This window comes from Jaculus jaculus, chromosome 1, assembly GCF_020740685.1.
Source record: "Jaculus jaculus isolate mJacJac1 chromosome 1, mJacJac1.mat.Y.cur, whole genome shotgun sequence".
In the NCBI taxonomy this organism is placed as follows: domain Eukaryota; kingdom Metazoa; phylum Chordata; class Mammalia; order Rodentia; family Dipodidae; genus Jaculus; species Jaculus jaculus.
The window spans coordinates 157,710,624-157,733,551 of record NC_059102.1 but is presented as its reverse complement, the minus strand read 5'-3'; the positions used below and the strand labels follow the sequence as shown (position 1 = coordinate 157,733,551).

Genomic DNA, 22,928 nt, shown 5'->3' with positions numbered 1-22,928 from the left:
TCTGTGGGTAAAGTGCTTTCTGGACCACAGTAAGAACCTCACTCTGGATTCCCAGCTCCCACATGAAGCCTGCCTGGAGCTGGAGGGGCAGGGACAGGAGGATCCCCAGGGTTTGCTTCCTGGCTGGTCCAGAGGACTGATTAGCAACAGGATCAGTGAAACTCTAATTCAAACAGTAAGGTGACAAGCAGCTTAAGAAGACAGCTGAGGTCAGCCTCAGGTCTGCGAGCATCCCCTTGCACATGCACCCGCAAACAGATCCATAACCACACATGTATGAACACACACGCGCGCGCACTTACGACATACCCACACGTAAAACAAAGCTCAAGTCTTGTTTAAATTATACTATATATATTACAACCAACATAAACCCCAAGGTAGTGGGTTTTTTTGCACACAATGTCCCCGGGTCACTACAGAATGCATACACGTTCAACGTGCTTGTAAATGCTGGTACATACTAATTTGTTCTTAACGTTCGTGATTTTAATGGGATCTGGCCACAGCAGTGTCTCATCTCTGCACACCGTTGGGCTGCAGGAGCCCCACACAGGTAAAGGTTACGCCCGCGTCTCCAAAACCCTGGGGGGGGGTTCAGCTTCCAGCCCCGCGCAGGCGCAGAAGCCGCCGCGAGGCACCGCCAGTAGCCCGGGCGGAAAAGGCGACAGCCGCGCGCGAGGCGCATGTGCGGGCTTTAGAGTTCTCGCGAGATGCCGAGTGGATCAGCCTACGGAATTTCCGGCGGCGGCGGCGGCGGCGGCGGTGGTGGTGGTGGCTGCCATCCTGGGCAGCGGGGTGGCTGTACCATGGACCCATTCCTGGTGCTGCTGCACTCGTTGTCCACCAGCCTGTCGAGCAGCGAGCTGACGGAGCTCAAGTTCCTGTGCCGCGGGCGCGTGGGCAAGCGGAAGCTGGAGCTCGTGCAGAGCGGCCTGGACCTGTTCTCCGTGCTGCTGGAGCAAAATGAGCTGGAGCCCAAGCGCCCTGAGCTGCTGCGCGAGCTCCTGGGCTCCCTGCGGCGCCACGACCTGCTGCGGCGGCTGGACGACTTCGAGGCCGGGGCGGCGCCGGGGGAGGAAGGTGCGCGCCGGGGTGGGCAGCGGAGGCCAGGGGTGCAGGTTGAGGCCGGTGGGCACTCTGTGGACGCAGATGGAGGCTGAGAACAGGTAGGCAGGTGAAGGCCAGATGAGGAGGTTTGGGGGGGAGGGGCAGATGGGCGTCCGGGTGTAAATGGAGACCAGGTGGAGGCAGAGTGGGGAAGTGGACATGGGGGGCGGGGGGTGCTGATGGAGGTCACATAGATGATGGTGGAGGCCGGGGGCACTGGGCGTGCTGATGGAGGAGGGAGGCGTTGGTAGGTAGGTGGGCACCAGAGGTGTAGACGGATACCGTAACAGCACACCACATCAAAGGCAGCTGATGGAAGGAAAGGGTTTGCTTTCCGCCTTAGGGTTTCAAGAGGAAGTTTCATCATACCAAGGGGAGGAGCATATAGCAGGAACCGACAGCAGAGATCTCGTGCCCACGTTAGCAGGGAGAAAGCAGTAAGGGTGAAGTAGCTGCCACTAGCAAGTGGGGCTGGACCATAAAACCCCAAGGTATGCCACCGGGAACACGCCGCCTCCAGCAAGGCTCCACCAGCTCAGCGTTATGTATGACACTCAATCACAAATACATTAGGCTGTGGGAAACATTTCACATTCAAAGCACCACGAAGGCCAAGTGGGCAGATGAGTGCCAAGGGTGAGGGCAGTGAGTTGGGCACCAGGGCAGGCAGAATGGACAGGTAGGAGCTGGAGAAGTGGGTAGAATCAGACCCAAGTCAGGGAAGCTGGAATCACTCCTACAGCCTTCATTGCTGAGAGACTACGTTAGCTGGTCATTCTCCAAAAGACCAGAGAGGCTCGCCCATGCAGGCATTCTCCCACTGAGCTACTTCCCCAGCCCAGGGACAGTTAACTCACCCTACTGGAGAGCCTAGACACCCACCCCGACCCTCATTGTTTCACTTCCACCCCCATTTCTCCAGCGGTACCAGTTAGCTTCCCATTGCTGAAACACAAATACCTGACAGAAATCAGTTTAAGGAAGGAAAGGTTTATTTTCAGCTTACAGTTCCAAGTTACAGTCCATAGTGTTGGGGAAGACGTGGCGTCAGGAGGTGGTCTCATTTGATCCAACAGTGACAACGTGGAGCAAAACAAAGGATGCTGCTGCTCAGCCACTCTCTGCTGTTTGGGTTTTTTTTTTGTTTGCTTGCTTTGGTTTGGTTTGGTTTTTCTAGGTAGGGTCTTGCTGACCTGGAATTAGTCCCAGACTGGCCTTAAGCACACAGAAATCCTTCCCACCTCGGCCTCCCGAGCACTGGGATTAAAGGCATGCACTACCACGTCCTGCTTTTCTTTTTTCTTTCTTTTGAGAAAGAAAGGCATACAGAAAGTGTGAGTGTGCCAGGGCCTCCTGCCATCGCAAACAAGCTCCAGACATATATGCCACTTTGTGCATCTGGCTTTACATGGGCACTAGGGAATCAAACCCTGGCCATCAGGTTTTGCAAGCAAGTTCCTTTAATAACTGAGACATCTCTCCAGCCCCTGTCCTTCTTATATTGTCCAGAATCCCAGCCCATGGAATGGTGCCTCCCACAGTTAAGGTGGGCCCACCTTGACCTAGTCAATATAATTCCTCACTGGCATTCCTAGAAGCTAACCTACATAATCCCTCACTGGTAATTCTAGGGCCTTTCAAGTTGCCAATCACTGTAGACCATCACAAGTCCACCCTTTGTCTCCTGATACCCAGACATCACATATAAGTCACAACCTTCCATCCGTTGTCTCCATAGGTTCATGACCATCTCATAATGCAAAAAATGTATTCGCTCCAACTTCAAAAGTCCTGCTAGCCTTGAACAGTTTCAACGCTGTTTAAAAGTGCAAGCCAGCAGCCGGGTGTGGTGGCGCACGCCTTTAATCCCAGCACTCACACTCGGGAGGCAGAGGTAGGAGGATCGCTGTGAGTTCAAGGCCACCCTGAGACTACAGACTGAATTCCAGGTCAGCCTGGGCTAGAGTGAAACCCTACCTCGGAAAAACCAAAAAAAAATAAAATTAAATTAAAAAATAAAATAAAGTGCAAGCTGGGTGAGGTGGCGCATGTCTTTAATCCCAGCACTCGAGAGGCAGAGGTAGAAGGGTCACTGAGTTTGAGGCCACCCTGAGGCTACAGAGTGAGTTTCAGGTCAGCCTGGGCTAAAGGGAGACCCTACCTTGAAAAGAAAATAAGTAGTAGCAGTGTAAGTGCAGAGTTGCTTCTGAACCCCTTAACTGGGCTTCTATGGCATCAAAAGGAACAATTACATATTTCCAACTTGCATCTGCACAAAGTAAACATTCCCAATCTACCAAGGAAGAATGGGGCCATAGCAAGGACTGATGAGACCAAAGCAAGACTGAAACCCAGCAGGGAAAACTCCCAATCTTGCAGCTCCTGGTCCAGTATTTTGAAACAGTGATGAAATCATCCAGGCTCCAAAAGACTTGGGTAGCTCCAGCCCTCCATCTGTGCAGCCTGTAGCATCTTTGCTGGGCAGGATCCACCCCAAACCCACGGCTTTCCTGGGTGGATTTCCCATTGTCTTGACACGTCCAACATGCGGGGGCTCTGTGTTGCAGTTTACAGTTCACTTGGCCTCAGTGACTCTGGAACCACGGCGCGGCGCTTCACGACCTTCTACGTCTTGCGTCTTTCATGCTTCCAAAAACCAGTAGCAACATGGGTGACGCTGCCAGTTCCAGCTGTCAGATTGGGTGCCTGGCATGCATGAAGCACAGGTGTAGCAGCCGCTGCATGCTGACCTCCTTCAGCTGCTGCCCCCAAGCCTTTTCCTGCAAAGGAATTCATTCTTCCTAGCCTGAGTCTTCAAAGGGCTGGGTCTTGCCCTTGGGGTGGCTTCTCTACTGTCCCAGTGCAGACCAGTTGCCTTGTTTTTTTTTGTTGTTGTTGTTTTGAGGTAGGGTCTCACTCTGGCCCAGACTGACCTGGAATTCACTATGGAGTCTCAGGGTGGCCTCGAACTCACGGTGATCCTCCTACCTCTGCCTCCTGAGTGCTGGGATTAAAGGCATGCACCACCACGCCCGGCTAGTTGCCTTGTTTTTGATGGTGTTAATTTCCTTAGCTGTGGCAGAAGTGAGGGCTGCGGCGTCTGTGTTTGGGACTTGTGTTTTGTTTTGTGCCAATTTTTTTTTTTTAAGTCTTTTATTGTTAACCTGAGTCAGGGCAGCAAAGAGAGGTCAGACCTCAAACTCAGTGCTATTCGGCCTTGAAATTTCCTCTGCCAAAACACGTTAGTGTATGACTTAAATTCATCTTTGTGCAAGTTCTCAGACATGGGCAGAATGCAGCCAGATTTTTGCCAGAATATTATATCATATATGCCTTTAGCCCAGCTCCAAAGAGAGTCCTTTTTCCCCCTCTGAAACGTCCATCTTGAGCTGAGCCTCCACAGTCTACATTTCACTTGGCCTTCTGGTCTTCCATCTCCCACCACAATGGTGCACTGAGCTCTGCTTACAGCACTGTAAGGCCTCTTTAGTCTAAAGTTCCAAATCCATCCACATTCCTCCCACCAAGCACTTCAAAAAGACTAAGAACTACGTGGTCAGGTTCATCACAGCAGTGGTCCTGCTTCTCAGTAGCAATGTTCTATATCAGTTAGCTTCATGCTGAGACAAAATACTTGATAAAAACCGGCCTAAGGGTGGAGGAGCTTATTTTAGCTGACAGTTCCAAGTTACAGTCCATCGTGTTGGAGAAGACCTGGCTACAGGAGGTGGTTTCATTCAGCCCAACAGTGAGAACGCAGAGCAAAGAATGAATGCTGCAGCTCAGCCACTCTACTTTTAAAAACTATTTTACTTTATTTATTAGAGAATGGGGCCGTCAGAGCCTTTAGCCACTACAAATGAATTCCAGACACATGTGCCACCTTGCTTATCTGGCTTATGTGGATAGTAGGGAATTGAACCTGGGCCCTTAGGGGCTTCATGGGCCTTAACCACGAAGCCCTCTCTCCAGCCCCAGCTCTCCACTTTTTATCTAGTCCAGGACCCCAGGCCTGAAATGTTGCCACCCAATGTGAACGTGGGTCTTCCCACCTCATTTAACCTAATCAAAGCAATTTCTGCCCAGAGAGAGATTACCCTAATCTTTATAATCCCTCACAGGTGACCCTAGGCCTGTCAAAGTTATAATCCGTATAAACCAAGAAAATTAGAAGTCACTTTAGGAACTCCTGGCCAAACAAGGACAGTTGTGCCACTTTCTCCCTCTCATCTGGGGCTCACTGTGGCACTTCGGCTTCTGAACACTTCGTCTTAGTTTGTATATTGACCCTGTGGGAGATATGGTCTTGTTATATGGGGAGAGGCCTCTCCAGACCCCCAGTAAGTCATGCTGTTCTTTCTCCACCAGACCTGCGGTGGGCCTTTGACATCGTGTGTGACAACGTGGGCAGAGACTGGAGAAGACTGGCCCGCCAGCTTAAGGTGTCTGATGCCAAGATTGATGGCATTGAGGAGAGGTACCCCCGAAACCTGAGCGAGCGGCTGAGGGAGGCACTGCGGATGTGGAAGAATACCGAGAAGGAAAATGCCACAGCGGCCCAGCTGGTGCATGCGCTCCGGGCTTGCCGGCTGAACCTGGTAGCCGACCTGGTAGAGGATGCTCAGCCAGTGCCTGGGGCTGTGAATGAGAGTGGGGCTATGTCACCCATGCAGTGGGACCCAACTGTGTCCTCCTCGGAAGCACCCTGACGACCCAGCCACCACACGTCATAGCGGACCAACTGCTCCTTGATCAAAGCCACATCTGCTCAGGGCTTTGCACACCTGCTGGTTTCCCTCTCAGTCCCTCTCCCTGAAGAGCCCCTTGGTCTCAAGTCAGCAGGGCGTTGGAGCTGGTGGCATACAGAGAGGCCATGCGTTACTGCTGCTCCATTCCCGTCACTGACAGGGAGCCTTGGGACCAGCACCCCAGCCCTACCCACCATCAGCCAGAAAGGCACCCTGTCTCCTCGGTTCCTGGCCCCTGAGCGGAGACTGTATTTAGGTATGTGGCATTATGCCCTGTCATGTCAGCTCTTACCAGGAATGTGACTGTTCTGTGTCAAAGCCCCTCTTTCTAGTGTCAGAACTGTTGATGTGACAGGCAGACAGCCTGCTTCTAAAGTGGTCTGTGGAGAAAGTGCCTTAAGCCAGTGAGGTGGCTCACATTTGTAATCACAGCAGTTGGGAATCTCAGGCAAGAGGATTGCTACAAGTTCAAAGCCAGCCTGGTCTGCTCTACAGAGTGTGACCTTGTCTAAAAAAAAAAAAAAAACAAGTGCCTTTCCTGTGGAAACCCTTGAGTGCATGTTTGTTCTGTCAAGGACTCTTCTTGGAATATTCTCAGAAGCCCCTGCATGGCTGCAGGCTGTGCCTTGGGTGCTAACCTGTGCCATAGGGTTTTCCAACAGCCATTTCCACCAACAGTGCTGGCCACAAGGCAGCCTTGTCACCTGTCTTCCTGCCCCAGGAGGTGGTGATCACCCAAGTGGCAGGGGAATCAAATCCAGACCCTCAGGCTTCGGGAGCAAGTGCCTCTAACCACTAAGCCATCTCTCCAATCCACACCTGACACTGTATACACACACACACACCCTTCCCCGCCCCAAGACTTGTCTCCATCCAGGGCAACTTGTGGGTGGGTGTAAGTCCCCAGGTCCAGAAGTCGTCTGTCCCTCCTGATGTCCTCATCAGCACGGGTTGGAGTTGGGCCAGCCCCTGGCAGCAGAGCTAGCGAACGCGGCGATACGGGCCGCGTTTGCACAAGATGCTGTGTCTGGAAGGTGGGACCCAGAGTCAGGACACACAGCAGCCATCACTACACTGTGCATGCCAAGGCCACACCTGCGCCAACCCTGCAAAGCTGGTTTTCCAGCCATCTGGTGAAAGGGCAAAGTGGACAGAAGTACACGTGGAGCTGGGCGTGGTGGCACGGGCCTGTCTTTGCAACACTCAGGAGGCTGAGGCAGGAAGGTCAAGAGTCCCAGGCCAGGGCTGGAGGGATGGGTTAGCGGTTAAGGCATTTGCCTGCGAAACCAAAGGACCTAGGTTCGCCAGATGCACAAGGGAACGCTTGCCTTGGAGTTCATTTGCAGTGGCTAGAGGCCCTGGCACACCCATTCTCTCTCTGTCCCTCGTTCTCTGTTAAAATAAAAGTTCAGGCCAGCCTGGGCTTTGAAGTCAGAAAGATAAAACCTGTGACTGTTCTACGGGAGCTAAGATCTTGATACCTTGTTTTCTACATGGGATGTTCTCGGCCTTTTTTTTTTTTTAATTGACCAACTGGCAGTGGCTGAGGCCTGGACTGAGGTGCAGAGGAGCATGCGAACTCAAGACTTGGCTCTGACCTTGGTGTCCCTTCACCTTTGAGATTGTTGGTGAATGTTAATTACTGCCAGGTGTGGGGACCTAGCTTCTTGGGTGCCTTAAAGCTGGGCAAGGGCTTCAGCAGAATGTGTAGCGTGCTAGAGGCTCTTCTCAGGAGCTGGTCGTCAGGTGCTGACCTGCGTGTCACCTCTCAGCCTCACCGGGCAAGTCTGGGCTGTGGTGGGGGAGGCTGGTAGTGGAGGCATTGCCCCCAGTGGTGAGCGGCACGGGGAAGGTGTGTCCCTGGTCACTGTAAACAGGGGACAGGTGGGTTCTGTATCCTGTGACTTCATTGCACCTCACCGATAGAGGGAGCTGCTGCAGTAGCTAAGCAGACATTGCTTGTAGCAGCTTTACAAAAAGACTAGATTACACTTTTGTCTTTTTATGATAAAAGTTTGTGTTACTGGGAAAGATGGCTCTTAAGTCGTGAGGTCTGCCTGGCAACCAAGTTCCCAGCCACACCTTGCTGTCCTGAGTCCAGTGTCTGCTTCCAGGGGACTGATCCCAGGCCCGGAAGAGCAGTGCTCAGGTGGCTCTCCATTCTGAGGCTCTACCCATCTGACTGCAGCTGTCCAGTCTGGCTGTCCCCAGACGCACTCCCTGGGGCTGTCCCACCCATGTCTACCACTCCTGCTCTCCCAGCCTGCTGCCTCGGTACAGTTGGTCCACATTCACACCGGCCCGCCTGGCCCACTCTCAGGGCCACTGATCTCCCCTCTTTACTCTCCTGTCTTCCCCCTCTTCTCTCTCGTTCCACCCAGCCACAGCCCTCGTCTTGCTCCCTAGGTCCCCAGCAGCTATCTGCTGTGACCCTCTCTGGCCTGCGTTTTTTTCGGGGGTGGCAGACAGTGGTGCCTCATAGCCCAGGCTGGCCTTGAGTTCCTAATCCTCCTGCCTCAGCCTCCCAAGTGTTAGTGTTACAGATATGCCACCATGCCTAAGCATACATCTTTTCTCCAGGGCCCCCACATCACCACCAGGAACCTAAGCGGCCCTTCTGAGGCTCGTGCTGACACCTTGTCCAAGTGTCCTGTGGCCACTGGCAAGTCACAGATTGACTAGCTTAGTTGACACATTGTCCTACAGGTCAGAAGTCCAACATGGGCCCCTGGGGCTCAGACCGTGTATGAGCAGGCCTGTCGGCTTCCTAGAAGACGGCGTGTTACTTGCCTTTGTGGCTTCTGCGGACCCTGCATTGTCACCTGCCACTTCCCATCCCCAAACGGCAGCTTAATGTCTTCAGTCGGACTCATCGTCCTGCTACCTGGCTGCCAGGTCTCCGTAGCCACCTGAGGAACTCAGGGAGATCCCCCATCTCACTACCCTAGCCCCACGTGCAAAGTCCCTTCTGCCAGGTTGGGACATAGCCAGAGGTCTGGGGATTAGGAAGACCACTGGGACAGGGTCACCACCCCCACAGACCATACATCCCCCTCAGCTGCTCAGAGCAGACTTGCTGTCCCCTAAAGAATAGCCAGCTCTGGAACTGCAGAGATGGCTTAGCGGTTAAGCGCTTGCCTGTGAAGCCTAAGGACCCTGGTTCGAGGCTCGATTACCCAGGACCCACGTTAGCCAGATGCACAAGGGGGCGCACGCGTCTGGAGTTCGTTTGCAGAGGCTGGAAGCCCTGGCGCGCCCATTGTCTATCTGTCTTTCTCTCTGTGTCACTCAAAAAAAGTGAACCAAAAAAAATTTTTAATAAAATAAATTTAAAAAAAAAAGAACAGCCAGCCCTGGACCCCCCACCTCACCCGTGACTCTCCTGTACTTAAAAGGCCTCCTGCCACTGCCCAGCGCCCACAGGCCTCACCACTTTCCCTGGTGGACCCAAAGGCTCTGGCCCTGCCCTTCCCCCCTGCCCCCAGGGCCAGAGCCACAGGCCTGCCCGTGCTTAGAATTCAGTGCTCCCAGCATATTTTTAGCTTCCTATTTTGACTTCCAGGATCACTTCTGAGTCATCCAGCCGAGTGCTCTCTGCCCACAGTCCCTACAGGGACTGCCTCTGGAACGAGTCATGAATATGACAGGAGCATGTGATTTGGCCACGGTGGCCAGTCATTCTGCAGCTGCTGACACAAAGGCAGATTCTGTCTTTCGCCGGGAAAAGAGGGATGGAAAGCCTCTCGTGTCACAGAAACCCTCGGATTCTTGAGTCACGAGCTCAGTTAAGAGCCGATGATGGCCAAGAGTGATGATGTCTGCCTAGCACACATGGTCGCCAAGAGACAGGCCAGTTCCAGGCAAGAACAGAGCCGGAGGATTCGTGCGGTGACGTGATCCTGCCAGGCACAGCCCCTCGACTCCCAGGGCAGCCCATGTACCTGAGCCTGCAGTCGTCTCTCATCATAGGACAAACGCCCTGCTTGCTTGGAGGCTCACACAGTCTGAGCGCTCAGGAGGCTGAGGCAGGAAGAGCAAGGCCCGCCTAGGCCACGGGTTAAAACCCTGCTTTCAAAACCTAAGAAAGCAGCCGGGTACGGTGGTGCACACCTGTAATCCCAGCCCTCTGGTGGCGGAGGCAAGGGAATCAGGAGTTCGAGGCTAGGCGTGGTTACGTACCAATTTTGAGTCCAGCCTGGGCCACGTGAGACCTTGTCTCCATCCTGCACACCCCAAAAAGATAACACCATGCATAGTTCGGTTGTCTCTCGCCGCCCCCCAACAGAAAGATGCCATTGGTAATTTGGTGTGGAACGCAGACAACCCCTGAGCAAGGGAGTGGAGACACATGAGTAAGAGGCCCGCTAGGGGTGTGCTAGACAGATGGATCCGTTGCATGGGTTATTTCCCAGGAGTCATACCTCACGTGAAGTTAACCATCTGTTTTAGCCCATCCCTAATTGAAATCATATTAATTTTGTGGGTTTCTCCCCTACTTTGTCATGTACCATTTTATTGGTGACTGATGGTTTACAAGGGCTGGCAAGCCAGCGTCCGTGCGGTTTTACACACGTGTTGGAGTCTCGCTGTTAACAGAGAGGCCTGGTCACCCCTGTGGAGGCTCCTGCTGAAGCTGTCAAGCTGCGAAAGAGCCCACGTCCTGGTCCACGGTGTCATCACGGACAGGGCAGTCTGCCAGCCGGGCTTGGGCACAGCCTGAACCACCAGTGCCCAGCAGCCGTCCTCTCTGGCCCGGCCCAACCCAGCCTCCACCACGCCCTCCTCTGCTCACAGCCTTTCAATGGCTGCTGGGCCCATCATCTCCGGAAGTTAAGACCTTAGGCCCTTCCTAGCCTGGCCCTGTGCTCGCCCTTCTCAGCTTGACGAGGTCCATTTTCACCCCCACCTCCAGCAGCTCCTAAGTAAAGGCCGCCCCTGTGCTCCTGTGTTTGCTGAGTGAATAAGCAGCCAGGGACAACACAGCCATGCGGCCCACCTCCACCCGAGTGCCGCTGCCCACAGGCAGGAAAGCCGGAGATGCCGTGGTTTTTCTGCCAGCTACAGGGCAGTCCAGAGGTCAGCATGGGCAGAGCCAGGTGTCCTCACAGGGCCAGCTGTGTCCCTCTGTGCATTGCCCACCCATAGTGCCCCCACACCCCCTCAGGCTCCTGCCCTGACCCAGACAATAACCATACCCAAGAACCAGAATCTTCCTTTACCCTACTCAGCCCCTGCAAGGTATAGCCAGGACCCCAGGGAGGAAGGCGCCTCTCTGCGGCACTAGGCAAAGTCAATGGCGGTGCCCACCTTCCTCTGTCCCTGCGCACTGAGCGGTGGGCTTCATTCCTTGACTCATCCATTCGTTCTACACAAGGGCTCACAGGTTCTACTGGCTCTGCCCACTTCCCTGCCCATTAAACTCATTAAAAAAGCAGATGATAGCCCACACAGCAGTTGTATACAACTTTATAATGGAGAAAATAACAGGTGAGTCTCCTATAGCCCAGACCAGCCACAGACTCACTGTATAGATAAGGTGACCTTGAACTTACGACCCTTCTGTGAGACTGGTTTCTTTCTTTCTTTTTTTTTTTTTTTTTTTTGGTTTTTGGAGATAGGGTCTGTCTCTATCCCAGGCTGACCTGGAATTCACTAGGGAGTCTCAGAGTGGCCTTGAACTCACAGCGATCCTCCTACCTCTGCCTCCCAAGGGCTGAGATTAAAGGTGTGCGCCACTACACCCAGCTAAGACTGTTTGTTTTTTTTTTAATGTATGTTATTTGAGAGAGAGAGAATAGGCACATCAGGGCCTCCAGATGCATGTTCCCCCTTGTGCATCTGGCTTACGTGGGTCAAACTGGGATCCTTTGGCTTTACAGGCAAATGCCTTAACTGCTAAGTCATCTCTCCGGTCCTGAGACTGGGTTTTGATTGCACCAAATGGGAGGCCCAGAGTCTTCCAGGCATGTAAGCCAAATGGTGCCTTCTTTTTGTTGTTGTTTATTTTATTTTTATTTACTTATTTGAGAGATACAGGCAGAGAGACAGAGTCAGAGAGAGAGAATGGGTGTGCCAGGGCTACCAGCCACTGCAAACAAACTCCAGACGCATGCGCCCCTTGTACATCTGGCTAACGTGGGTTCTGGGGAATCGAGCCTCAAACCGGGGTCCTTAGGTTTCACAGGCAAGCGCTTAACCACTATGCCATCTCTCCAGCCCAGTGGTGCCTTCTTGACATGGGGTATTGTGGTGTGAGTGGAGCAGGTGGGGCCAGGTCTGTGAGGAAACAGAGAAGGGGAGTCCATGGCATGATGATGGTGGTCCAGAATTCAACCCTACGTCCGGCACCACCCTACTCCAACACAGGCACATGCACCATTTCTTTGGGTCAGCTTCTCAGGAGGTTGTCTGGGACAGCTATAGGAGCACCACGTCTGGCTTCACTCACTGCATCCTTGGATCCAAAATACATGTGGCAGAATCTTCTGGAAATGTGTTCTGTCTGCAGACACTCAGTCCTTCCTCCAGAGTCTGGCACAGTCCCCAGTGCCCCCCACACCCTCAGCAGCTGGGCCACCTCCCCATCCACTGGTGAGTGCCATCACTTGTCCCCAGAAAGCACTATCTCACCACTGGCCACTAAGTGCTCCTTGCCAGTCATTTCGCCTCCAGGAAAACGGCTCAGTCCAGGCGGGGTGACCGCAGCTCACTTGTCATCACAGATGGGCGTGGAGGTGCCCATTACAGCCCAGTTCCCACACCGCCAATACCCACACTCAGACTTGGGGATGACCCTCGGCCCAGCCCAGGGATGTGTCCCTGAACATGGGGTTAATCAGAATGGCCAGGAGCACCAAGCCCTGGATTCGAAATCTGCGTGGCATGCACCTGGAATTCTGGCACTCACGAGATGGAGACAGGAAGATCAGGAGGTTACAGCCAGCCTTGGATACACAGAGAATGAGAAAACAACTAAATTCTTAGGCTATGCTCCGTCTCTCAACAGAGTTAGGGGCAAATGCCATCATTCTGTCTCACCATTTGTGGTGGGGGGCGTTGGGGGTGTTATGGATTAAGGCTGCAAAGCCTCTTTAGCTTTGTGCTCCACAAAGTTCTTTTTGGTAAGCCTCTTCCTCAGGTCTGCTAGAACCTGCAAGTATGGAGGCCGGCAGGTTTATTGATATCTCTGGTGGGGGATCTCTCAGGGGAAGTGGGAAGAAGGGACAGAGTCCAGCTTCCCTGAACATCCTATCAGCCAGATGGAGCCAGTGTGACCCACAGAACCTTGTAGTGCCCACACAGGCACCGTGGCATGGGGAAAGGGGCAAAGTCCTGTCACTGGCAGGTTCCTGTCCCCGTGGGGGGGACTCCTGGGTCAGGGAGCCTGGACTGGTGCTCTCAGTCATGTGCGAGTGACCAGCATCTGAGCTGGAGCGGGAGCAACCCAAAGGCAAATGTGAGGTGCGAGCACCCCTCCCCCCCGCCAAAAAAAACCACTCTGAGGCTTACAGCCAGGGAGTTAAGCCTGAGCCAGCCAGGCCCAGAGGAGCAAAGCTGGAAGCCTGCTGGCCCACTCTCACACCCTCCCTGCTGTGGGCCGCCAGGAGGGAAGGAGAGAATGTTCCTCCCTAAGACATTTTGCTGGAGGAAGTTGAAGAGCATCTATTCATTAAAATTTTTACTCGCAAGCAGAGAGAGACATGGAGAGAGAGAGAATGAGAATGGGATCATCACAACTGCAAACAAACTCTAGATATGTGCACCACTTTGTGTATCTGGGAATCAAACCTGGGCTGTTAGGCTTTGCAAACAAGTGTCTTTAAATGCTGAGCTATCTCCCTAGCCCTAATTTTTTTTTTGGACAGGGTTACATTTCATGGCCCAGGCCAGACCAAACCACACTTGATAGCCCAGCCTGGTAGTCCTGCCTCAGCTTCCTGGGTTCTGGCATTGCAGGCATGAGCCATGGGGCCTAGCTTTTTTATTGTTGTTATTGTTGTTTTGTTATTGTATTTATTTATTTACAAATGAGAGGAGAGGGAGAGAGGATAAGAGAGAATGGGCCCATCAGGGGCTCTTGCCACCACAAATGAACTCCAGGTGCCTTGCATGCACCGATTTACACGGGTACTGGGGAATCACACTTGGGCCCTGGACCATCAGGCTTTCTAAGCAAGTGCTTTTAACCCCTGAGCCATCTCTCCAGCTCTTTTGTTGTTGCTGTTTGAGACCCAGGCTAGCTTCACATTCTCAGTCTTCATGTCTCCTGAGACAGGGCCACTATAGGTTCCAACCCTAGCCCTGACAGAATAAAGTCAGAATCACGTAGAGAAAGAGCTAAGTCAACAAGAGACCAGGTGCCCTGTCACCTGGCGCTGATCAGAATTGCAAGCTGCCCCTAGGTTACTGGACTTTCCCAGAAGTAGCCATTCACGTGGGCTCAGGACTGCCCACAAGTTTATGCAGCTCTTTCAGGAGGAGTAACTGCCAACATGGGCTGTAGAATGGCTACAGGCCAGCCTAAGCCATCTCAGGGGAAAAAAATTAAAAATGAGAGGTGGGCTAAAGAGATGGCTCAGCGGTTAAGGCGCTCACACGCAAAGCCTGAGGACCCAGGTTTGATTCCCTAATACCCAGGTAAGCGAGCTATACAAGGTGGTACATGTGTCTAGAGTTTGCTTGCAGTGGCTGGAGGCCTTGATGTGCCCATTCTCTCTATCTGCCTCTCCCTCTCTCAAATAAATAAATAAATATTGGATGACAAGAAAGAGAGGAGAGAAGAAAGGAGGGACGAGGGAAGGAGAGAAAAGAAACAGGTGTCTGTGTTCCAGGAGACCTGGGGTCATGGAAGCAAGACAGCCCGACTGTGTGAGGGAGCAGGCTGGAATGGCGCTTCAGCACACAGCACAAAGGACCAGTGTGGACCAGAGGGGGACCAGGCTGCTCCAGACCTAGGGCAAGGCCACTGGTGCTGTGGGAGGGCTAAGGTCCATCCTCATGGCATCTGAAGGACATGGGGACCCGGGCCCAGGAGCATGGCTGCCAGTTTGGGTGCTTCAGCCGCAGCAGTCCTGGAAATGGCACGTACAACTGGGCACATGGGCATGATGGCGGTGCCGGACGGAGCCCGACCCAAAGGTTGGGACAGCCCAGGGGAAGCCCAAGGTGCCAGGCTGCAGGCTATGTAGTTGCAGGGCTGTTTTGGCTTGTCCCACAGTAACTTCTCCATCACAGGAGGAAACTGTGTGTGGCTGAGATGGTGAGTGTGCAACTAGACCTGTTCACATCTTGCCATAGTGGGATCCCCACTTGAACTTGTTTACCAGTTTCCTTCCCTTAGAGCAACATGTGGCCATTTGACCAAGTTCTTCACACAAACAGAAATGGTATGTAGATCTTCCTAGAAGCATCTTGTTTTTTTGTTTTATTTTGTTTTGTTTTTAAGGTAGGGTCTCACTCTAGCCCAGGCTGACCTGGAATTCACTATGTAGTCTCAGGCTGCCCTCAAACTCACAGCGATCCTCCTACCTCTGCCTCCTGAGTGCTGGAATTAAAAGCATGTGCCACCACGCCCATCTAGAATTATCGTTTTGTTTAAAAACCGTATTTTTATTTATTTATTTGAGAGAGAAAGAGGCAGAGAGAGGGAGAGAAAGAGAATGGATGTGCCAGGGCCTTTGTGCGTCTGGCTTATGTGGCACCTGGAGAGTCAGACATGAGTCCTTAGGCTTCACAGGCAAGCATCTTAGCCGCTTAGCCCTCTCTCCAGCCCTAGAAGTACCCTTAGAGAGTGGTTGTTGTGCCCTTCAGCATCCTTTCCTTTTGCCTGGAGTGCAGACATGAGAGCTGGAACACAAGCAGCTATATTGGATAGTAAAGAAAGAGGCAAAAAAACAATAAGGAGGGCTGGAGAGATGGCTCAGCAGTTAAGGTGTTTGCCTGCAAAGCCAAAGGACCTCGGTTCAATTCCCCAGGACCCACGTAAGCTAGATGCACAAGGTGGCACATGGGTCTGGAGTTCACTTACAGTGGCTGGAAGCCCTGCCCATCATTCTCTCTCTCTCCCTCCCTCCCTCTTTATCTCTCACTCTCATAAATAAATAAATAAATACATAAATAAATAAGGAGTTTGAATTTTTGTTAACCATGGAGCCTCCCTGCTCAATCTGGAAAGCTTATGTCAGGACTTACTTGTTGTGTAAGAGAAGTAAACTTTTTGTACTGAGACTGTGTTGGGATTTCAGATACTTTTCACAAAACAAACCCTTATTGAACTATAGCCTCACTTGGAGTAAGCATAAAATAACAGTAAATGTTATGAGAAGGTGACTCCAAAAAAATATTCGTAGTCAGAGTTCTGAACCTGAAGGCTGCTTGTCTGGTGAAAGAAAACCTTTGTCATCTTTTGCTGGAAATGGAATGTCCTCTGTGGCTTACTGGTAATGAGGAGGGAATGCCTTTCTCCCTGTGTGACCCTATGTTACACAGCGCCAAGTCCCTTTCCTCCGCACTCATAGCGTCATTGCCTGAACACCACCCGCTGCAAGGAGCACAGCCCTCCAGGGTGGGGAGGAGACTGCTTCTCCGTGGGCTGTGGGAATGTCTACTTCCTGCCTGGCACTCCTCACTGCCTTGCCTACTGTCCCCAGAGCAGGTCACTCCAAAAGTGCCTCCTGCCAGCTGGAATTCCACTCCCTGCCTCTCTCCCAGCTCCCTTCCCCCCACCCAGTCTGTGCTCAAAGCATAGGGGCTCACAGCTAAGCAGGCACCGAGTGCTCCCTGTTCATGGCTAAGGGCCAACCCATAGGGCAGACCGCCAGGAGCCTACATCCTGCCAGCTTCCTTAAATTTTTTTAATTAATTTTTTAATTTGCAAGCAGAGGAAGACAGAGAGAGAGAGACTGGGTGCACCAGGGCCTCTAGCTGCTGCAAATGAACTCCAGATGCATGCACCACTTTGTGCATCTGACTCTATATGGACACTGGGAAATCGAACCCAGGTCGTTAGGCTTTGCAGGCAAGTGCCTTAACTGCTGAGCCATCTCTGCAAGCCTTAAAAAAAAACTTTATTGATAGCTTCCATACATATATAGAGAATATACCAGGATCCTAGCACCCTCCAACCACCTTCCCTTTCCCCCGTCTGAGCCCCCCTCCACTAAACCCCTTCTTTCCAACTAGTCTCTTTTATATTTTGTTGTCATCATTTTCCCCTCCTATTACACAGGTCTTGTGTAAATAGCATCAGCTACTGTGAGGTCATGATTACCACAGCCACTCTGTATCTGGAAGGCAGGGCTGTAAGCACCCCTCCCCTTTCCTTGGTTCCTACATTCATCTACCACCTCTTCCACAATGGTTCCTAAGCCTTGGAGGGTGTGATAGAGATGTCTCAGCGCTGAACACTCCACTGTCCCTTCTCAGCACTTTGGTGAGTTTTGAGTCTCTGCAGTGGTCACCACCATCTGAAAAGAGAAGCTTCTCTAACCCAAAGTGAGAGTAGCATTGATATATGGGCATAAACATAAAAATTTAGAGGGCAGTTTTGTGGGCACAATGTATTCATTTATTCCAGACAACAGTGGTAGTTTCCCCTCATAGGGCTTATGAGCTGTCCAGCCATAGGCTTTTCAGTATCAGGTAGGAATTCTCACCAATGGAGCAAGCCTTATGTCCAAGCAGAGACTAGTTGGTTTCCCCCATTGCGCCAGATGGTGTATTTGGTCTGGCTGTAACTATTCTCACAGCAGCTCAGGGTGGCCTGGATGCCACTACCAAAGTTGAGTGTTGTATATATACTTTTCGTAATTCTGCCCATGCCTCATCTGCTTTGTAGGATCTACAAGAACAGATTCAGACCATGTCAGACACCAGTATGCCATTTGGTGAACAGTTTTGGAAGTGGATTTCAGAATCTTCATCGTGGAAGGGAATTACACCTGTTATAGTCCTAACGGTAATTCTGTTAACCTTTGAATCTTATAAACCCAACTCCCGTTTTATCTTCATCTCCTCTCATTTGCAGTCAGCCGGCTCTCAGACGGCCCTTCAATAACCTGACTCCATCTACCTGGGTCCCCTCAATCACACTCTGAAGCCTGAAAATTGACAAGAATGGGAACCAAAAGAAGCAGATCCCTGGATAATTCTTTTTTAAAAAATATTTTATTTACTTATTTATGAAAGAGAAAGACAGAGAGAAGAGAAAATGGGGCACGGCAGGGCTTCTAGCCACTGCATACAAACTCCAGACACATGTCCCCCCTTATGCATCTGGCTTATGTGGGTCCTGGGGAATCAAACCCGGGTCCTTAGGCTTCACAGGCAAATACCATAACCACTAAACCATTTCCCCAGTCCCCCTGGCCACTTCTTGTAGGGTTACAGACCTTCCTTCCTGAAGATCTTACAGTATTAAACATCCCAAATGGAGATGAACTGCAATCTTTTTTATTTATTTGACAGAGAAAGAGAGACAGAGAGAACTAATGGGCGCTCCAGGGTTCATTCACCTACTGTGAATGAACTCCAGATGCATGCGGCCCCATATGCATCTGGCTAACATGGGTCCTGGGAATCAAACCTGGGTCCTTAGGCTTTGCAGGCACATGCCTTAACTACTAAGCCATCCCTCCGGCCCCTGAACTGCACTCTTTTACTAGGTCATTACTAACACTCCTTTATGTGTTTCAGGTGCAGTTCCAAGTGCCAAAAATACAGACACTTTAGTGCCCAGAAGCTGACCGCCAGGCCAAAGTGTTCTACCATGGGCTCGCTAGCCTTCCCTCCAGAGGAACCCTGACTGCTGTGGCCTAACCAACACAAAGCAGTTAAGAGTGGACATCACTCCATTTTCCTAACAGTGGTTAGGATGGCTTCTGAGATATGGAACTGAAACACCATAGGAGCTAGGCAGTTTCCATGGCTAGGCAGACAGGGGGGAAGGGCCCTTGATAGGTGGCTGTATTCTAACCCAAAATGGCAAAGAGAGTGACCCCACTTCCTTCTAATTCCTGACCTGAGTGAATTTTTCCCCACAGGCAGATGACTTAGCAGGATTGCTGAGACCTGTGCAATACTAGATGCATCGTGGACTAACCAGAACCTTCACTTTTATTTAAGCTGACCAGTCATGGACTCTGAATGGAAAGGATGCCCTCATTTCACAAAAGCCCAGATCCTGCTGGGACAGTGGATTTCCCAGCTCTGGAATCCCCTCGTCCCAGAGGTCTGTTCTCTCTGCTCTCTTTTCCTCTTACTTTGAAATAAACTTTATTGTTTTAAGTACTTGTCTGCCTTTTAATACTTCAACAAACCCAATACCCATAGATGGTATCAGAACCGCCTCTGCCAGCAGGTCCATTTTAGGACACCTGGCCTTTAGAACTGTGAGAGAAAGGAAAACCTTTCTATTTTCTAAGTTTCCCAACTTGTGACCGTTTGTTATAGCAGCTGCAGAAACTCACACACACCGTTACATTCCCCTAGCTTGTTCTGTCTGTCTGTGGCCTTGGTCTGGGCCTCCCACACAGCTTGGCTAGGTATTCTGTGTACTGCTCTAACAGAAGGCCTGAGTCTGGGAAACTGATGAAGAATACAGGTTGGTTTCTTACTGTTCTGGGGAGGGCAACATCCAGGGTTCTGCATCCAAAGAGACTTTTTGTTTTGCTTGGTTTGGTTTGGTTTGATTTTGGAAACACAGTCTCTCTCTGTATCTCGGGATGGTCTAGCACTCACTACACAGCCTCAACTTCACAGCAGTTCTCTTTCCTCAGCCTCCCCAATGCTAGGGTTATGCATTGATCCACCACACTCAGCTCCATGAAGCCTTCTTGCTTCACTGTCCCATGGCAGGAGGTGGAAGGACAGGATCACGTGTGTACAGTGGGGCCCACTCACGACAGCAGATACAGCCCCTTGCTGAGTGCAGTAACCCAGCCGTTCTGTCAGAGCCCTGGTGACCTCATCATCTCTCACAGGTCCTGTGCCCCAGCCTCTGCTCTGGGGATTAAGTTTCCCACGCTTGAACACCTAGGGTCATGGTCAGCAAGGCTCCCTCTAATTTACTAACACTTACAGAAAAAGAAAAGGGAGGTCTTGGCAAAGACTTTCTGAATACCACCCCAACTGCTTAAGCAATAAAACCACAGATTAACCACTGGGACCTCATGAAATTACAAAGATTTTGTACTGCAAAGGACACTGTGAATAAAGCAAAGAGGCAACCTACAGAATGGGAAAAAATCTTCGCCAGCTATATATCTGATAGAGGATTAATATCTAGGATATGCAAAGAACTCAAAAAGTTAAATAATAAGAAATCAAACAAGCCAATCAAAAAATGGGCTATGGAGCTAAATAGAGCGTTCTCAAAAGAAGAAATACCGATGGCATGTAAGCATCTAAAAAATGTTCTACGTCACTAGTCATCAGAGAAATGCAGATTAAAACTACATTGAGATTCCATCTCACTTCTGTGAGACTGGCTAACATCAGGAAAACAAATGCTCATAAATGCTGGTGAGGATGTGGGAAAAGAGGAACCCTTCTACACTGCTGGTGGGAATGCAATCTGGTCCAGCCGTTGTGGAAATCAGTGTGGAGGTTCCTAAAACAGCTAGAGATTGATCTACCATATGACCCAGCTATAGCATTCCTAGGCATATATCCAAAGGACTCATCTCATTTCCTTAGAAGTACGTGCTCAACCATGTTTATTGCTGCTCAATTTGTAATAGCTGGAAAATGGAACCAGCCTAGATGTCCCTCAACTGATGAGTGGATAATGAAGATATGGCATGTTTATACAATGGAGTTCTAGTCAGCGGTAAAAAAAAAATGAAGTTATGAAATTTGCAGGAAAATGGATGGATCTGGAAAGGATTATACTAAGTGAAGTAACCCAGGCCCAGAAAGCCAAGCGCCACATGTTCTCTCTCATATGTGGATCCTAGCTACAGATGATTGGGCTTCTGTGTGAGAAGAAAAAAACTCAGTAGCAGAGGCCAGTAAGCTAAAAATGAGATAGAAAGGGAAGGGAGGACGGTACTTAATAGGTTGGTATTGTATATATGTAAGTAGAAGAATAGATTAACAAGAGTGAAAAGGCCCAAAGTGAGGTCAGCGGAGGAGATTGAATAAAGGAAAGGTGGAGAGAGGGCTAATCAAAATCTAAGAGGATATAAATAAATCATATGGAATCCTACAGTTTTGGACAATGGAACACTCAGGAGTCATAGATCATTGCTAGAAAATTTTCAGTGCCAGGGATGAGATACCTTCCAGTGAGTTGTTGGCCAGGGAGGTCCCTGATGCCCCCAAAACATTATAGGCCATTACCAAGGCCCTTGGCTTCCCACCAGGAATCGATGGTAGGACCCTATTGCTGAAGACTCCACATATATGCGTTGCAAGGCCACTGAGAAATCCTGCTGGAACTGAGCTGATAACCTCCCCCAAGTAGACCAGTTGACAGGAAGCTGGAAGAAGCCATTCTACATACAGTTCAATGGGAGAAAGAGATACCACCAGTGAAGATACTCAAAAGTGGACACTGCAAGCTTTATAATTGGCCAGCCAGGCCAAATGAGCCAATGGGTACAATAGTGGCATGTCTATCATGGTGGAAATGAACTGCCCTCCAGTTGGAGTGGAGGCCTGCTCCATGGGAGGGAATACATCCCTGATACTGAACACTTAAAACAGGGGTAGTCATGAGCCCTAGGGTGTAACATCTGCTGATGTCTGGATAAGTGTATATACTATGCTTATCAAACTGACCAGTAAGCACTTCTCTTAATATTCATACCCTTGTATTAATGCTACTCTCACTTTGGGTAGAGAATCTTCTCTTTTCAGATGGCAGTGACCTTGGGACGACTCAGAAGGTATCATGGTGCTGGAAAGAAGTGACTAGAGTACCAAGTAACATCTCGATCACACCTTCCAAGGCTCAGGGTCTATTGCGGAAGAGGTGGCGGAAAGAATATAAGAGCCAAAGGAAGGGTAGGACTCCTTACAATGTGCTCCCCCCAGACACAAAATGGCCTGGATATCCATGACCTCACAGTGCCTGACACTACCTACACAAGACCATCATAGGAGGAGGGAGAGATCATGACATCAAAATAAAAGAGAGATTGATTGAGATGGGGAGGGGATATGATGGAGAATGGAATTTCAAAGGGGGAAAGGGGGGGAGGGAGGGTATTGCCAGAGGATTTTTTTTTTAATTTTTATTAACATTTTTCATGATTATAAAATATATCCCATGGTAATTCCCTCCCTCCCCACCCCCACACTTTCCTGTTTGAAATTCCATTCTCCATCATATTACCTCCCCATTACAATCATTGTAATTACATATATACAATATCAACCTATTAAGTATCCTCCTCCCTTCCTTTCTCCACCCTTTATGTCTCCTTTTCAACTTACTGGCCTCTGCTACTAAGTATTTTCATTCTCACGCAGAAGCCCAATCGTCTGTAGCTAGGATCCACATATGAGAGAGAACGTGTGGCGCTTGGCTTTCTGGACCTGGGTTACCTCACTTAGTATAATACTTTCCAGGTCCATCCATTTTTCTGCAAATTTCATAACTTCATTTTTCTTTACCGCTGAGTAGAACTCCATTGTATAAATGTACCACATCTTCATTATCCACTCATCTGTTGAGGGACATCTAGGCTGGTTCCATTTCCCAGCTATTATAAATTGAGCAGCAATAAACATGGTTGAGCATGTACTTCTAAGGAAATGAGATGAGTCCTTTGGATATATGCCTAGGAGCGCTATAGCTGGGTCATATGGTAAATCAATCTCTAGCTGTTTTAGGAACCTCCACACTGTTTTCCACAATGGCTGGACCAGATTGCATTCCCACCAGCAGTGCAGAAGGGTTCCTTTTTTTCCACATCCCCGCCAACATTTATGATCATTTGTTTTCATGATGGTGGCCAATCTGACAGGAGTGAGATGGAATCTCAATGTAGTTTTAATCTGCATTTCCCTGATGACTAGTGACGTAGAACATTTTTTTAGATGCTTATATGCCATTCGTATTTCTTC

The 22,928-nt window shown here is 50.4% G+C and overlaps 1 protein-coding gene and 1 long non-coding RNA gene across 2 annotated transcripts; both read left to right on the top strand.

Annotated features, from left to right (window-relative positions):
• The first annotated feature begins 762 nt into the window (after positions 1-762).
• Fadd (Fas associated via death domain) lies at positions 763-6,405 on the top strand. Its single transcript, XM_004653917.2, has 2 exons — positions 763-1,083; positions 5,479-6,405. The coding sequence occupies exons 1-2, from the start codon at positions 810-812 to the stop codon at positions 5,817-5,819; spliced, it is 615 nt and encodes a 204-aa protein (XP_004653974.2). The 5' UTR covers positions 763-809; the 3' UTR covers positions 5,820-6,405.
• Positions 6,406-17,724: 11,319 nt separating this feature from the next.
• On the top strand, positions 17,725-19,145 carry LOC123458724. The gene is made up of 2 exons (XR_006635759.1): positions 17,725-17,814; positions 18,899-19,145. It is a non-coding gene; the product is annotated as an uncharacterized LOC123458724 (long non-coding RNA).
• The last annotated feature ends 3,783 nt before the right edge of the window (positions 19,146-22,928 follow it).

Coding starts and splice junctions, on each gene's coding strand:
- Fadd (XM_004653917.2), top strand. CDS start 810: ATGGACCCATTCCTGGTGCTGCTGCACTCGTTGTCCACCAGCCTGTCG. Junction 1,084..5,478: donor GGCGGCGCCGGGGGAGGAAG/GTGCGCGCCGGG, acceptor TTTCTCCACCAG/ACCTGCGGTGGGCCTTTGAC.